Source organism: Oncorhynchus mykiss, chromosome 10 (assembly GCF_057628025.1).
Source record: "Oncorhynchus mykiss isolate SJ-2025 chromosome 10, ASM5762802v1, whole genome shotgun sequence".
Lineage (NCBI taxonomy): Eukaryota > Metazoa > Chordata > Actinopteri > Salmoniformes > Salmonidae > Oncorhynchus > Oncorhynchus mykiss.
The window spans coordinates 60,794,060-60,811,262 of record NC_143031.1 but is presented as its reverse complement, the minus strand read 5'-3'; the positions used below and the strand labels follow the sequence as shown (position 1 = coordinate 60,811,262).

Sequence of the window (17,203 nt, the reverse complement as noted above, 5' to 3'; positions counted from 1 at the left end):
GTGGCGGAGGTCTTTGTGGGCTATACTCAGCCTTGTCTCAGGATGGTAAGTTGGTGGTTGAAGATATCCCTCTAGTGGTGTGGGGGCTGTGCTTTGGCAAAGTGGGTGGGGTTATATCCTTCCTGTTTGGCCCTGTCCGGGGGTGTCCTCGGATGGGGCCACAGTGTCTCCTGACCCATCCTGTCTCAGCCTCCAGTATTTATGCTGCAGTAGTTTATGTGTCGGGGGGCTCGGGTCAGTTTGTTATATCTGGAGTACTTCTCCTGTCCTATTCGGTGTCCTGTGTGAATCTAAGTGTGCGTTCTCTAATTCTCTCCTTCTCTCTTTCTTTCTCTCTCTCGGAGGACCTGAGCCCTAGGACCATGCCCCAGGAATACCTGACATGATGACTCCTTGCTGTCCCCAGTCCACCTGACTGTGCTGCTGCTCCAGTTTCAACTGTTCTGCCTTATTATTATTCGACCATGCTGGTCATTTATGAACATTTGAACATCTTGGCCATGTTCTGTTATAATCTCCACCCGGCACAGCCAGAAGAGGACTGGCCACCCCACATAGCCTGGTTCCTCTCTAGGTTTCTTCCTAGGTTTTGGCCTTTCTAGGGAGTTTTTCCTAGCCACCGTGCTTCTACACCTGCATTGCTTGCTGTTTGGGGTTTTAGGCTGGGTTTCTGTACAGCACTTTGAGATATCAGCTGATGTACGAAGGGCTATATAAATAAATTTGATTTGATTTTGATTTGATTTGAATTGGTGTCAATAACGTTGAAAATTTTGCATTTCACGTAATAAAGATAATCAACAAGCTTAAGAAGTTTAGGTTTGATGAAAAATGTATGGGAAAAAACATTACCTCTGGGTGCATTATAATATGCCTTGTCCCAGTCATAACAGCCCATAAGGCAGAAGCCTATTTCCTGTTTCAGTAGCATGAAGCAACTTGATACACACGTATACCCCCTGGACAGGAAGCTAGTCTATCACAATGCCTTACATCGAATCTGTCTGCTTAATGCGGAGTTTCAAGCAGAGATGCATTTGGTCCCACTTTTGAGAATCTTTGGTATGAATAAACTGGGGATCGAACTCAACCTTCCAGTCTCATGGCCGACACTAACCCCAAGGCCACTGAGTGGATTGGTGCGTTATGCTTTAAATAAACAACATCCGTTGCAGATTGTCAGCTGCTGTAACTCAAAACGTAGGTTTTAGATTTTCTCTTTCAATGATTTCACCTTTAAATTAGTTGTTGGAGGACAATCTCTTACTGAAACTGTCTTGATCACTTTTGAAATCATCAAAACCATGCCTTCCAAGTTGTAAAGGGGTGGCCAGCCACATAATTTGTTTTAAAGCCTCCCATGACAACAAAAACTATCCCAACGACTACATCCAGTAATAGACTCTTATTGCTTTAGTTACGATAGCATAACACAGTGATGCTACTACAATTAAGGCACAAGCCATAATCAATGGGTATACACTGAGTATACCAGACATTAGGAACACCTTCCAAATATTGAGCATTCACCCTCTGAATGGCACACATACACAATCCATGTCTCAATTGTCTCAAGGCTTATAATTCCTTCTTTAACCTGTCTCCTCCCATTCATTTACACTGATTCATGTGTATTTATCAATAAGGGATCATAGATTTCACCTTGATTGACCTGGTCAGTCGATGTCATGGAAAAAGCAGGTGTTCTTAATGTTTTGTTCACTCTGTGTATATCACTTGAAAACGCGAACAAAATTGCCTTGAACTTGTCGCGTAATAACATTTTAAAAAACACTAAAAAGGTTATGTAGAGATCAAGTTGAAAGGTTTTTGTTTACTGTAAGATATTACAATATCAAATACCCTCAGAAGTCTACTGTGGAGAGAACACTTATGGCCATCTCTCCACATCCAGTGTCATTTGAAAGCAAATGGAAGGCTCCTTTTAAATTGACCGTCCTAAAGAGGAAGAGAATTGGTTTAGAGTTTGGCCTTGGTTTCAATGATTTAGTAAGTTGTGGGTGGAAATATGATTCAGAGAGACAGAGAGACAGAGAGAGAGAGACACCACACAGTCAGAGCAAAATATTATCTCAGCCCCACCATATCATCTCTGGCTCGATCCCACACACGGAGCAGATTGATTTTACTGGGGAGGCCATGTTCTCCATATGGATGTTGTGTCGCTGCTCTCTCATTTTTTTCCATACGGCCACAAGCTTCAACAGAAAGAGGAACATAACATTTACTGACTCACACAGGAGAGAAACCATTTAGCTGTGGTGTCTGAGGGAAGGAAAAGCTTCGGACTCGAGGAGCCTTACGCACGTGCAGACATACAAGTACTGGAGAGAAACCATTTAGCTGTGGTGTCTGAGGGAAGGAAAAGCTTCGGACTCGAGGAGCCTTTTGCACGTGCAGACATACAAGTACTGGAAAGAAACCATTTAGCTGTGGTGACAGCAGGATATTTTGAACAAATTGTACCTTGAAAGTCATATATTGAACATCCACAAATAAAGAAAACAGGAGGAATTAGAAAAAAGGAAATACAATTAAGACAGATCTTCTGTCAGGAGATTGGCAGGAAAAGGACAAAGGCCAAAGTAACTCTGGATCATTCATGTTGTATATTTCAGATAAATATATGTGTGATTTATTTACGTTTGTATAACATTCCACGTAAATAAGGTTTGATTTCATGTAATGATCAAACAGTACGGTCACGCGTAACAGGTGAACCCAAGAGCAGACTCAGACGAGGAGATTGGGATGAGGTAACCAAGGTATTTATTGAAACACAGCGGGAAGATTGAGTGCAGGCCAGGGGAAGCTCAGGCGAGCTGTGGGAAACCAGGTGCGGAGGCTGAGGTTGGAGCGAGAGGTATTGGGACATGGTAAGCAGGTCCGGAGGGGAATCCAAGGTAGCCGTAGATTGGGGGATCCAGGACAGAGTTGCAGGACTGACGAGACTTCAGACTGGAGACAGCAACCAGTCAGAGCGGGCAGAACTGTAGTGGAGAGGAAAACAGCGTCAGGCAAGGGAAAACAGGCACAACAGCATCTAATCAGCTAGAAACATAGACTGACTGAGAAGAGATTACAATCTGGCTAGTGGAAGTGGCAGGGCTGAGTATTTGTAGAGGTCTTGATTATGGAACAGGTTGCAGCTGGTGGGGATCTGCTCTGACCCCAGCACACCTGTCTCCACCCACACAATCACACACACACACACACACACACACACACACACACACACACACACACACACACACACACACACACACACACACACACACACACACACTGAGAGAGGGAAAGAGCACTGCAGGAGTGGAGGCAGGTCAAGGAGACACTGGATGAGCTGTAGAGGGCGTGGCAGGAGCAGATGTAATAAGTACAGAGTATTGTAGGAAAACAAAATCCTACACTTTGACAAAACTCACACGGCTGTTGTTCAAAGTATGTTGATGTTTTCATGTTATTTGAAACAAGAATTCTTGGTCGCTTGCATGTCTCTCAGGGCTATGAGAGAAGGGTGAGAGTGATCTTATTGATACATTAAACATTTTGTATTTTCCAGAAAGAAATACAAATAATTAACCAATCAATGATTCAAGTTCCTGATTAGACACAGTTTTGGTAGTGGTGGGTTAAAACAAAAAAATGTGCACTCTCTGGTGGTCCCCCGGAAGGAAGATGGGTCAAGGGGAAGGGATCCTGAGAGGAGTTGTGTGAGTCGTAGATCTGTACCAGTACAGAGGGATAAACCAACAAGTAATATATGTTTCAGTAAGATTGTATTATTGGCATTTATTTGCGATGGTTATCAACTGTATTGCAGGGATGGAATGTAATTAGCAGAAAATAGAGGTTGTGGTGGCAGCTGCAGAGAGGGATTTGGGTGTGCGAGATTTGAATTCAGAAGAGTTACAGGGTGTGTTAAGTGGTGGTGTCCCATCCTTTCAGGCTCTTGGGCTGAAGACGAAATAGATTGAAATAGTGGAGTATGGTATTTATTTATGAATAAATAAATGTAAAAAAATGTGTGAGTGTAGTGTTAGATGGTAGGTTAATTATATTTGTATTCGTTTTAATATTAGTTATTTATTAAGCAAATTATAAGGGAGTTATACTCCAGTCTAGTAGGTGGCGGTAATGCAACATTTATTGGATGCCAACCGCAATTAAACCTCATTGAAGAAGAAGGGTCCCCCGGGAATGGATTGAGGAACACTGTTCTGTTATGGTCTCTAGAGTCCTGATGGATTTGATAATGATGGAAACCCTCTCCAGCCAATGCTAACACCAACCCAATGCTTTGAAATCCAAGTGCAAGTGCATACTTTGGGGCAAGTGTGTAGAATCGACACAAAAGTCTTTTCCCATTTGGAAAACAATGTCTGTCCTCCACCCTCTCTCCTCAGTCCTCTTTCCTCCGTGACCTGGAAACTGATAAGTGGTCAAGGAGATGTCATTTGTAGGTGAAAGGAAGAGTATCCTCCCCTCGTCGATATCCACCTTTCATCAAGGAGAGTTTCAATTTCAATGATTTTACAGAGTTACAGTTCATATAAGGAACTCAGTCGATTTAAATAAATTCATTAGGCCCTAATCTGTGGATTTCACATGACTGGGCAGGCCATGGGTGGGCCTGGGAGGGCAAAAATTTGTTTTACTATCATCAGCTGTCAGGGTGGCTGGTCTCAGACGATCCCGCAGGTGAAGAAGCCGGACGTGGAGGTCCTGGGCTGGCGTGGTTACACGTGGTCTGTGGTTGTGAGGCCTGTTGGACCTACTGCCAAATTCTCTAAATTGACGTTGGAGGCAGCTTATGGCAGAGAAATTAGCATTCAATTCTCTGGCGAACATACCTCAATATGTCATTTGCACGCTCCCTCAAAACATGAGATATCTGTGGCATTGTGTTGCGCGACAAAACTGTAAACAGTGGTGTAAAGTACTGAAACAAAAAGTCTTTAAAGTACTACTTAAGTTGTTGTTTGGGGTATCTGTACTTTACTTTGCTATTCAATTTTTTGCCAACTTTTACTTCACTACATTCCCAAAGAAAATAAATGTACTTTTTACTCCATACATTTCCCCAACAATACCGTTACATTTTGACAGGAAAAATGCTCCAGTTCACACACTTATCAAGAGAACATCCCTGGTCATCCCTACTGCCTCTGATCTGGCAGACTCACTAAACACAAATGCTTCATTTCTAAATTATGTCTGAGTGTTGTAGTGTGCCCCTGCTATCCGTCAATAAAGAAAAACCTGTCTAGTTTGCTTAATAGAAGGAATTTGAAAGGATTTATACTTTTACATTTGAATCTTAAGTACATTTTAGCAATTCCATTTACTTTTGATACTTAAGTATATTTAAAACCAGATACTTTTAGACTTACTCAAGGAGTATTTTACTAGGTGACATTTACTTTTACTTGAGTCATTTTCTATTAAGTTATCTTTAAGTATGACAATTGAGTACTTTTTACACCTCTGACTCTACATTTTAGAGGGGCCTTTTTTGTTCCCAGCACAAGGTGCACCTGTGCACAATGTGTGCACAACATTTGAGAGAAATAAGCTTTTTGTGCAAACGGAACATTTCAGGGATCTTTGATTTCACATCGTAAAACATGGGAACAATACTTTACATGTTGCGTTTATAATTTTGTTCAGTATATACTGTATATTTTGATACATAAAAGGGTACTAAAAGTCCAAATTAAATAGCTAAATGATCCTTGGTATGACGATCTTAAAATAATTCCATGTGTAAGCTTAGAAGAAACCCAGCCTTAGACTTGAGTTAAAGTTACTGAAATAAAATGGATCTTGGTCAGTTAGAAACTTACGTGAGTCTAGCAAACACAAATGCCTATTATACATTTTAAAGAAAATAATTCATTTTAAGATCTTGATTTTGACCATCAGATTATGCGTAAGATGCCTCTGTCTATGTGCCCTTGGCCAGAGGGAAAAGTCTTAAAAGTATCCAGTCTCTTCCAAGAGCTCATCCAGGTCCAGATTACGGATGATACTGATCAACCCCTTACTGATGCGATAGGTGCGCTGGGGGTCAAAAGCACCTCTGTGATGATCATGTTGGGTCACGTAGATTCTGTCCAACACCAGGTCTGACTTGAGGCTAATGATAATTCGGTCTATGTTGCTGTCGTCATTTTGTCTCGTGTGGTTTTGGCTGACATAATCCGGCATGTTCTTAGATCGTGGGCCTTTCAGATTTCCCACTTGGTAGTACGGTAAACCCTGGTCTGGTAGCAGTTGGTTACGCTGGCCATCATGCTCCTCTATGTTGTCAAAGAAACGGTGGAAGCCAAACACCTTCTTCTTGGGGTTTCGCACTGTCACCATTTCACCCTTTATGTTGATTTGGACGTAGTCGTGGGCGAACCAGTGAAGGAGATGAAGACCGTGTCTAGGCCGGGGTCTACCAAAGCCAGACGATTGAAGGTGATCAATTTCTTTCAGTGTCTCCATGGTTATGATTTACTCTAGAAAGGAGGGAAGGTGGAAAGATGGAGAGAGAGAGAATAAGAGAGAATAAGAGTGGGTTTTCTTGTCAAAAACTATGAGCGAAACATTTATTTAACTGTTTGGACCTTTTCTGTCATTGTCTCTACAGAGTGGTCTTTGAGAAAATGGTTGCATCCTCTTCTCAACACGACAGAAACACACTCTAACTCGAGGTGGACTTCACCCTTATGGTCCTTTTGCTGTTCTGTCTATCTGCCCTTCAATGGAAATCTGAACAATAAAAGGGATATAACCAAATGTGTGGGCAACAGCAGGACAGTCAAGTTGCATCTGGCCGTAAAACTAGAGGAGTAGTATAATTTCTCGGGACCATGCATCCAGGAAGGTACCGGCACAGATTCACATGCCTGAAGGCAGCAGGCCCACCGAGTCAGTGAATGGTGGGTACCCCAAGTCAGGTGGCTGAGACCCTAGCAGGGCGGGAAGCCTAGGGCCTGACAAGGCAAGGGACTCATAGCCAGCTACTACTAAGGGCACAAACTGCTGGAGACTAGGAGCCTAACTGGGCATGAGACATACAGTAGGGCCTAGGACTAGAACAGGACACTATGGGCAGACTGAAGGTGTGGGCTGCAAATATACTGAGGGATTGTGGACCTATGGAACAGGTAGCCTAGTAACTGGACAGAAGACAATTCAATAGGGTGAGATGTTTTTCATCATCAATGGCAGATCAGTATTGGGGTTATGGTAATCTGAGGCTAGATCTGTGGGGTAGTGTGAATGTATCCCCGTTGGGTTACTATTTATTAATCCGCATATAATTATAAATAAAAATCCTAATACAAAATCCCCTCTCCCTTTCATATTTTAGCCGTCATTAAACAGGTGATCAACCTTCTGAGCCTAAATGGTGATGTCCTCAAGAGGACTGCCAAGGAATTTGCATTTCAATACAGACTTCACAGCTAGCAGAAAACGTTATATGCACTATAATACATGGTGAGAGTGTGTTGAAACACGCATGAGAGCACCAGCTGTTCCGGAAGACAGTGTGATCACGCTCTCCGCATCTGATGTAAGACCTTTAGACAGGTTAACATTCACAAGGCCGCAGGGCCAGACGGATTACCAGTACGTGTACTGCGAGCATGCGCTGACCAACTAACAAGTGTCTTCACTGGCAAGTTCAACCTCTCCCTGTCCGACTCTGTAATACCAACATGTTTTAAGCAGACCACCATAGTGCCTGTGCCCAATAACACTGAGGTAACCTTCCTAAATGACTACCGACCCGTAGCACTCACGTCTGTAGCCATGAAGTGCTTTGAAAGGCTGGTCATGACTCACATCAACACCATTATCCCAGAAACTCTAGACCCACTCCAATTTGCATGCCACCCCAACAGATCCACAGGTGATGCGGTCTGTATTGCACTCCACACTGCCATTTCCCACCTGGACAAATGGAACACCTACAGTTGCGTCAGAAGTTTACATACACTTAGGTTGGAGTCATTAAAACTCGTTTTTCAACAAATTTCTTGTTAATAAACTATAGTTTTGGCAAGTCGGTTAGGACATCTACTTTGTGGATGACACAAGTAGTTTTTCCAACAATTGTTTACAGACAGATTATTTCACTTATAATTCAATATATCACAATTCCAGTGGGTCAGAAGTTTACATACACTAAGTTGACTGTGCCTTTAAACAGCTTGGAAAATTCCAGAAAATTATGTCATTGCTTTAGAAGCTTCTGATAGCCTAATTGACATACTTTGAGTCAATTGGAGGTGTACCTGTGGATGTATTTCAAGGCCTACCTTCAAACACCTTCTTTGCTTGACATCATGGGAAAATCAAAAGAAATCAGCCAAAACCTCAGAAAAATAAGTTGTAGACCTCCACAAGTCTGGTTCACCCTTGGGAGCAATTTCCAAATTCCTGAAGGTACCAGGTTCATCTGTACAAACAATAGTACGCAAGTATAAACACCATGGGACCATACAGCGGTCATGCCGCTCAGGAAGGAGACGCGTTCTGTCTCCTAGAGATTAACGTACTTTGGTGTGAAAAGTGCAAATCAATCCCAGAACAACAGCAAAGAACCTTGTGAAGATGCTGGAGGAAACAGGTACAAAAGTATCTATATCCACAGTAAAAGGAGTCCTATATCGACATAAATTGAAAGGCCGCTCAGCAAGGAAGAAGCCACTATTCGAAAACCGCCATAAAAAACAGACTACGGTTTGCAACTGCACATGGGGACAAAGATCATACTTTTAGGAGAAATGTCCTCTGGTCTGATGAAACAAAAATAGAACTGTTTGGCCATAATGACAATCGTTATGTTTGGAGGAAAAAGGGGGAGGCTTGCAAGCTGAAGAACACCATCCCAACCGTGAAGCATGGGGGTGGCAGCTTCATGTTGTGGGGGTGCATGTTTTGCAGGAGGGACTGGTGCACTTCACAAAATAGTTGGCATCATGAGGGAGGAAAATTATGTTCATATATTGAAGCAACATCTCGTGACATCAGTTAGGAAGCTAAAGCTTGGTCGCAAATGTTTCTTCCAAATGGACAATGACCCCAAGCATACTTCCACATTTGTGGCAAAATGGCTTAAGGACAAAAAAGTAATCACAAAGCCCTGACCTCAATCCCATAGAAAATTTGTGGTCAGAACTGAAAAAGCGTGTGCGAGCAAGGGTGCCAACAAACCTGGCTCAGTTACACCAGCTCTGTCAGGAGGAATGGGCCAAAATTCACCCAACTTATTGTGGGAAGCTTGTGGAAGGCTAGCCAACATGTTTGACCCAAGTTTAACATATTAAAGGCAATGCTACCAAATACTAATTGAGTGTATGTTAACTCCTGACCCACTGGGAATGTGATGAAATAAATTAAAGCTGAAATAAATAATTCTCTCTACTATTATTCTGACATTTCACATTTGTTAAAATAAGGTGGTGATCCTAACTGACCTAATACAGGGAATTTTTACTAGGATTAAATGTCAGGAATTGTGAGAAACTGAGTTTAAATGTATTTGGCTAAGGTGTATGTAAACTTCCGACTTCAACTGTATGTGAATGCTATTCATTGACTACAGCTCAGCGTTCAACACCATAGTGGGACTAAACACCTTCCTTTGCAACTGGATCCTGGACTTGCTGACGGGCCACCCCCGGGTGGTAAGTGTAGGTAACAACACATCCGCCACAATGATCCTCAACACAGAGGCCCCTCAGGGGTGCGTGCTCAGCCCCCTCCTGTTCTCCCTGCTCACTCATGACTTCACGGCCAGGTACAACTCCAACACCATCATAAAATTTGCCCGATGACACAACGGTGGTACGCCTGATCACCAAAAACAACGAGACAGCCTATAGGGAGGTCAGGGACCTGGCCGTGTGGTGCCAGGACAACAACCTCTCCCTCAACGTGATCAAGACAAAGGAAATTATTGTGGACTACAGGAAAAGAGGACCAAGCATGTCCCCATTCTCATCGGCGGGGCTGCAGTAGAGCAGATTGAGAGCTTCAAGTTCGTTGGTGTCCACATCACCAACAAACTAACATGGTCCATGCACACCAAGACAGTCGTGAAGCGGGCAAGACAAAACATATTCCTCCTCAGGAGACGGAAAAGATTTGGCATGGGTCTTCAGATCCTCAAAAGGTTCTACAGCTGCACCATAGAGAGCATCCTGACTGGTTGCATCACTGCCTGGTATGGCAGCTGATTGGCCTCCGACTGCAAGGGTAGTGTAAACAGCTCAGTACATCACTGGGGCCAAGCTTCCTGCCATCCAGGACCTCTATACCAGGCGGTGTCAGAGGAAAGCCCTAAAAATTGTCAAAGACTCCAGCCACTCTAGTCATAGACTGTTCACTCTGCTACCACACGGAAAGCAGTGCCGGAACGCCAAGTCTAGGTCCAAGAGACTTCTGAACAGCTTCTTCCCCCAAGCCATATGACTCCTGAACACCTGATCAAATGGCTACCGACAATGTTTTGCGTTGCCCTCCCCCTCCACACCACTGCCACTCTCTGTTGTCATTTACTCATAGTCACTTTAATAACTGTACCTACATGTACATACTACCTCAACTAAACCCCGCACATTGACTCTGTACCGGCACCCACCTGTATATATATACATATATATTTTACTGCTGCTCTTAAATTTCTTGTTACTCTTATCTCTTATTCTTATCTGTATTTTTTGAAATTGCACTGTTGATTGGGGGCTCGTATGTAAGCATTTCACTGTAAGGTCGACATCGGTTTTATTCGGCGCATGTGGCTAATAACATGTGATTTGAGTTTGATTTGATTTGTTGTATTAAATCAGTCAAGCATCATTGCAAGATATTGTCTTTTGAGCAAACCTTGAACGTCTTGTCCAACTAATAAAACAACCAAGCCATTCTTTAGCCTACCAGTTTACTTCATTATATTCATCGTTATCCAGAAGACAGGTTTACAATTGTACATTGATGCCAAATAAATCATTTAAATGAACAACTTACCTATTTGTGAATCAATTAAACGTTTTGTGAAGTGATAGTAGGCTAGGCTGCTATGGAGTTACAATTCTATAGCAACTGTTTCCCTTTTAGCCTGTCAAGTTCCCTATTTGCGGAGTGAAAATGTATCCTAACCACTCCCCAAAGTTCCATGGGCAAAAAGCCAAGGCTACTTAACACTAGAATCTCCTGATCCGATTTTGTAAAGATGTTTTTTTGTAAACTCTCAACTAAAATCACAGTTTATCGGAAGGCCTAGTAACACAATATACAAACTCCTATCTATTAATTGGATCTGAACATAATTTCAATATGTGGATTGAAATGGCTTGCATTCAACTGTCCTAAATGCACATTCAAGCCAGTAATCACAATACATTTCATTGGAGGCTGAAAACGATGAGCAGCATGCCACCCTTTTCAAATCTTGTAATCATTTTAAAGCAACCACACTGTGTGGTTTGTATTTTTCATTAATCCCCTCTAGAGAGAGTACCGGTACTATAATATATAATATATAATATATACAGAATCAACTCAGTATTTGAGACATGAGTCATACTTTCAATGCCACATACGTACATGGAATGCTGAATGCCAACCTTTGAGTCAAACTTTTTATTTTTGGTGCCATTATCATGACACTCAGTCACAAAACTTGACCTGAAAGAGGACAAACTGTACTATCAGGCTGAGCTCAACAGGTTATTTGTTCTCCCTCTGACACATGAGAGAATTTGTATCAGTATTTATTATGTATACCCATTAGTTACTGCCAAGGCAGCAGCTACTCTTCATGGGGTCCAGCAAAATGAAGGCAGTTATACATTTTAAGAACATTACAATACATTCATAACAGATTTGACAACACATTAAGTGTGTCCCCTCAGGCCCCTACTACCACATATCTATTACAAAGAATTACATGTGTACGTGTGTGTACAGTGTGTATGTTATCCTGTGTTTGTATGCATGTGTCTTTTTTTTTTGTTGCTTCACAGTCCCTCTGTTCCATTAGGCATATTTTTATCTGTTTTTTAAATCAAACTTTACTGCTTGCATGAGTTACTTGATGCGGAATAGAGTTCCATGTAGTCATGACTCTATGTAGTACTGTGCGCCTCCCATAGTCTGTTCTGGACTTGGGGACTGTAAAGAAACCTCTGGTGGCATGTCTTGTGGGGTATATACGTATATAGGAGTGGCAATATCGTCCGCTATTATCCTCAGTAATTTTCCATCCAAGTTGTCAGACCGCAGTGGATTGTCATTATTGATAGACCACAATCATTTTTTCACCTCTTCCAAACTTACTTTACGGAATTCAAAATTACAATGCTTGTATGTACTTGGATGTGTAGTGTCAGCATTTGTTGCTGGTGTGTCATGCCTAAGTTTGCTAATCTTGCCAATGAAAAAAATATTAAAGTAGTAAATATCAGTGGGTTTTGTGATGAATGAGACATCTGATTCAATTAATAATGGAGCGGAGTTTGCCTTTTTGCCCAAAATTTCATTTAAGATGCTCCAAAGCTTTTTACTATCATTATTTCATGTCATTTGTCTTTGTTTCATAGTGTAGTTTATTCTTCTTTTTATTCAGTTTAGTCATGATTACTCAATTTGCAGTACGTTTGCCAATCGGTTGTGCAGCCAGACTTATTTGCCATTCATTTTGCCACATCCCTCTCAACCATAAACTTTTTTCAATTGCTCATCAATCCAAGGGGATTTAACTGTTTTTACAGTAATTTTATTAATGGATGCATGCTTATTAGTAACTGGGATAAGCAATTTCTTAAATGTGTCAAGTGCAGCGTCTGGTTGCTCGTCATTACACACCACGGACCAACAAATATTATTTACATCAACATAGGAATATGATAGAAAAATTACAAGATTATGTTTTAAATACTTATGCATAAAATAAGGTTTTCTCAGTACTCTGTCATCTGTGTCTGTGTGAACTGAGTTGGCCTCTGGGGCTTGGGCTGGCAATTGATTTATGATGCCAGGGCCAGGTGTCTCCTCCCTCCAGTTTCTCTCCCACACGCAGATGAACATTGGACTTTGAAAATTGTGAGGAGGACCCAGTGTCCCATGTTGTGTTAGTATCTGTTTGTTAAGGTGTGCTACTCTAAATGGAGAACATAACCCTGTCAAAACAAGCAGTAAATTACCTAGGTACATACACCCGGTGCCATATAAATCTTGCTGTCTGTTGCTTGAGAGCACAATGTATATTTGTACAATTCTACACATCTGTTGTTTGCCACGTACTCAGAAGGATGTGCTTTGTCTGTAAAGGTTGTAACCCAACGTTGCTCGTTGGGATCTCAGCGATCACCTCCGGGTGATTTGCTGACCAGCTCCGTTATTGCAATAATGAATAATAAAGTTGGATTGTTTTGAAGAAATCTAAAAGTCTCTCTCCTTTGGTTAGAATAATTGCTACAACAGGAATCACTACAAAACGTATTGTATGACCTCTTATACACTATATTATGCCCAGGCTTTGGCACTTTGGTTTTCCTTAGTATGGCTATTTTATTGTGATCACTACATCCGATGGATTTGGATACTGCTTTCAAACACATTTCTGCAGCATTGGGTAAAGATATGATCAATACATGTTGATGATTTTATTCATGTGCTGTTTGTAACTACCCTGGTAAGTTGACCTGAACCAGGTTGCAGGCACTAGTTACAGTTTGAAGCTTTCTCTTGCGTGGGCAGACTGATGAAAGCAGTCAATATTTAAATCACCCAGAAAATATACCTCTTTATTAATATCACATACATTATCAAGCATTTCACACGTTATCTATATACTGACTGCTAGCACTTGGTGGTCTATAGCAGCTTCTCACCAGATTTGGCTTTAGGTGAGGCAGGTGAACCTGTAGCCATATTACCTCAACAGTATTTAACATGAGATCCTTTATAAGCTTCACAGGAATGTGGTTCTGAATATAAACATCCACACCTCCACCTTTGGTATTTCTGTCTTTTCTGTAGATAGTATAACCATGTATTGCTACCACTGTATCATCAAAGGTATTATCTAAGTGAGTTTCAGAGATTGTCAGAATATGAATGTCATCTGTTACTAGCAAATTATTGATTTCATGAACCTTGTTTCTTATAACCTCTATAGGATCGGTGTCCCTAAACCGGGACAGTTGTTGCTAACATGCGCTATTGTGTATCACATCCGGCCGTGATTGGGAGTCCCATAGGGAGGTGCACAACAGGCCCAGCGTCATCTGGGTTTTGCCGGTGTAGGCCGTCATTGTAAATAAGAATTTGTTCTTAACTGACTTGCCTAGTTAAATAAAGGTTCGGTTTGTAATGTGTTTTGTTTTGTAAATTGTTTTGTAAATATCTATTCACATTTGTGGTGCCACTAAATAAACAATGAAAGAAATGTACGTATTTTTTTGTTTCTACTTGATCAGAACAAGCTGTAACTGGACTGTAAGCATATTACTGACTAAAACTGTTGTTACACAAAGGTTTTTATTCTAAGAGAAACAAAGCTGACCTGTATGCCAAGTACAGTAATTGTCTCTTAGGTCAGAGCCAAGTCACAGAAAAACAAGGCCATTTTTCCAGATTAGTCTGTGGAGATGGCATCATTGAATGTCTCGCCAGCTTTGATCTATGCCTGGACCTGCAGGACGCAAAATTATTTGTTTGTCTGATGAATCATTGGGTAGAAAATACAGAATAGTATACAACAAGAGAACACACATGGTTAATGTTTTGAAAAAAATATATATACATAGAAAATGTCTTACCGAGCCTTTACATAAGTCCACGCAAGTTTCTTCAACTGTCTTCTGAATAGCGCTGTCCATGATCAAAATCCCCAAGTCTAACAGTATTTTTTAATTGTCTCCAGTAAATGTTCCGTTCCTCCTGAAAGCCTTAGTCTGCTCACTTAAATGAATAGAGATCCTGGTCATGGTGCTACAGTATGTTGTTACAGCATAATCAAAGTAAGGACAATCGGCGATCTGCTGTATACTGATGGTATATAACCTGTCCGGGTGTGGTCAACTATTTCAGCACTGTTTCGCGCTGCTCTGAGACAAGCATGGGGACTGGCCTTGATAAATCAATGAGATTTTTATTTTCATTGAATCTCCGTTTGGGTATTGTTTAGCCTACAATTAGGGTGTGGAAACGTTGTACAGCGCCATATTTTCCAAACGAAACCCTGAGGTTTAGATCTTTTTGGAATAGAAACACCATAATATTAATCAGATTAATTAAACTAATGTGATAAGGTGCGTCTAGGTGATAGGTGTAGGGGTCAGGCGCAGGAGAGCAGGGATGTCTGAGAAGCGTTTTTTAATAAGACAGTCCACCGACACTGGAAATGCACCATCAAAAATAACAAAGCCCTCTTAACAGAAAACCCGCGCAAACGCACGGAGGAACAAGCACAGTTCCGACACTATATACACTTACGTAACCGTGAAAACAAATAACGGTAAATAACTGTAAAAGACTAATCCCACACAAACTTGGGCAGGCAGCAGGTTGCCCTTATACACACAGAAATTAACGCAAATGAAAACAGGTGTGAAAAAGAACCAAAGACAAAACAAACAGAAAAGGAAAAAGGGATCGGTGGTGGCTAGTAGACCGGCGACGCCGACCACCACTCGAACAGGGAGAGGAGTTACCTTCGGTAGAAGTCGTGACAGCAAAAATTTAAATCAATCCCATATACTAAGTTCTTACAAAAAAAGGTCTAGTACAGCCAACATCAAAAAAGTCATATGCTTCTCAAAGATGCCCTCTGGTGGTCAAACTAGCAATAACTGGCATTAATGGCAACAAAAGCTGACAATTAACGTGTCATAGAATTCTGTATGGTGCAACTTTTATAGGAAGAACCACTGTAGGTCACCTTCACTTCTTATGTCCTCTCAAGGCACTCCAACCTTAACAAATAATGGGAATCTTCTAGCCACAGGGTAATACTGTCAATATATAGGGAAAACCCCATCAACCAATAACGAGACGCACCTGGGCGCAATCACAGTTAGGTGACGCATGTCAAACCAATATAAAGTCAACTTGGGTATTCCATAATGTTTAATTAGAGAACAATTTTAAAGTGAATTGTTTATTTCACATGTACTCATCATTACATCATAAAGCAATTTGTTTTCCAACATATTTAGAAAGAGGTTAAGCTACGCTTGTCTTGTACCACGCATCGGGACAATAAACCGGAGATTCGTGCCTTTTTGTGTGCTATTTTGGGGAGCTGCACTGCTAAAAGCAATGTCTCCTACTGAGCGGTGCCTGGTGCAAGGGATGATGAGGAGGCCATTGTTAGAGGAGTGTAGTGAGCTGGTGGGAATGTAGGGGTGCAGAAGGTCAGTAATGTATGAGGGCACAAGTCCATTGAGTGCTTTGTAGGTGCGCATGAGCAGTTTGAAGGTGATCCTGTTCAAGTAAGTCAATAGCTCACGACAATTTCACCACGACAATATCCTCTGTTTTATTTGACATAAGTATACAATATTGTCATCTCAGGTGACCAGACAAGACTCAGTGGCAGGTGGGGGAGTTTAGGTGAGATGGAGAGGAGGACGTTCCAGAAGATGACTGAGGAGCTCAGGGATTCAAGAGATAAAGGATAGATGACTGAAGACGTTATAGCAAGAAGAGTTGATGACCACATACATTCATTTAAAGCCCGGGTCAGAGTAGGATGGCAGCCTTGCACTATATTGTAGCCCACACTTTTTAGGCACTAATTTGTAGTTTGCAAGTGTTTCATAGTAGGTTTATTGGAACCTTATTAGATATTACTTCAATTAGATTTCAGCAACCCTCCAGTCGTTTGAACCAGCGACCTTGCAGCTATTTGCCCTTACTTAAAAGTTGCAAATTAGTACCCGATAAGTGTGGGTTTGAATAAAGTGCTACTGTTTTAGAACCTCACATAGGGTAAGATAAGAAGTCTGAAAGAAGAAAAGAGGTTAAAATAGGTTCAGAGATGACATTAGACAGAACTATGTGTTACAGAAAATGTAATTGATCATTTGTTTTCAGTACAAAAAGTGTAGAATTGACTATTATCAAATACATTAAATGTTTAGTTCCTCCGTATGTAGTTTAATACATTTTCTTC

The 17,203-nt window shown here is 41.4% G+C and overlaps 1 protein-coding gene across 1 annotated transcript in view; it reads right to left on the bottom strand.

Moving 5' to 3' along the window:
• The window catches only part of LOC149980123 (uncharacterized), a 28,234-nt gene extending 17,104 nt beyond the window's left edge, over window positions 1-11,130 (bottom strand). The window contains exons 1-2 of the mRNA XM_090187313.1: window positions 11,050-11,130; window positions 6,006-6,527 (exon numbers count right to left, since the gene is read on the bottom strand). Coding sequence (XP_090043439.1) covers window positions 6,006-6,513 — 508 coding nt within the window. The 5' untranslated portion in view covers window positions 6,514-6,527; window positions 11,050-11,130. The remainder of the gene's footprint in view (window positions 1-6,005; window positions 6,528-11,049) is intronic.
• Window positions 11,131-17,203: the final 6,073 nt, after the last annotated feature.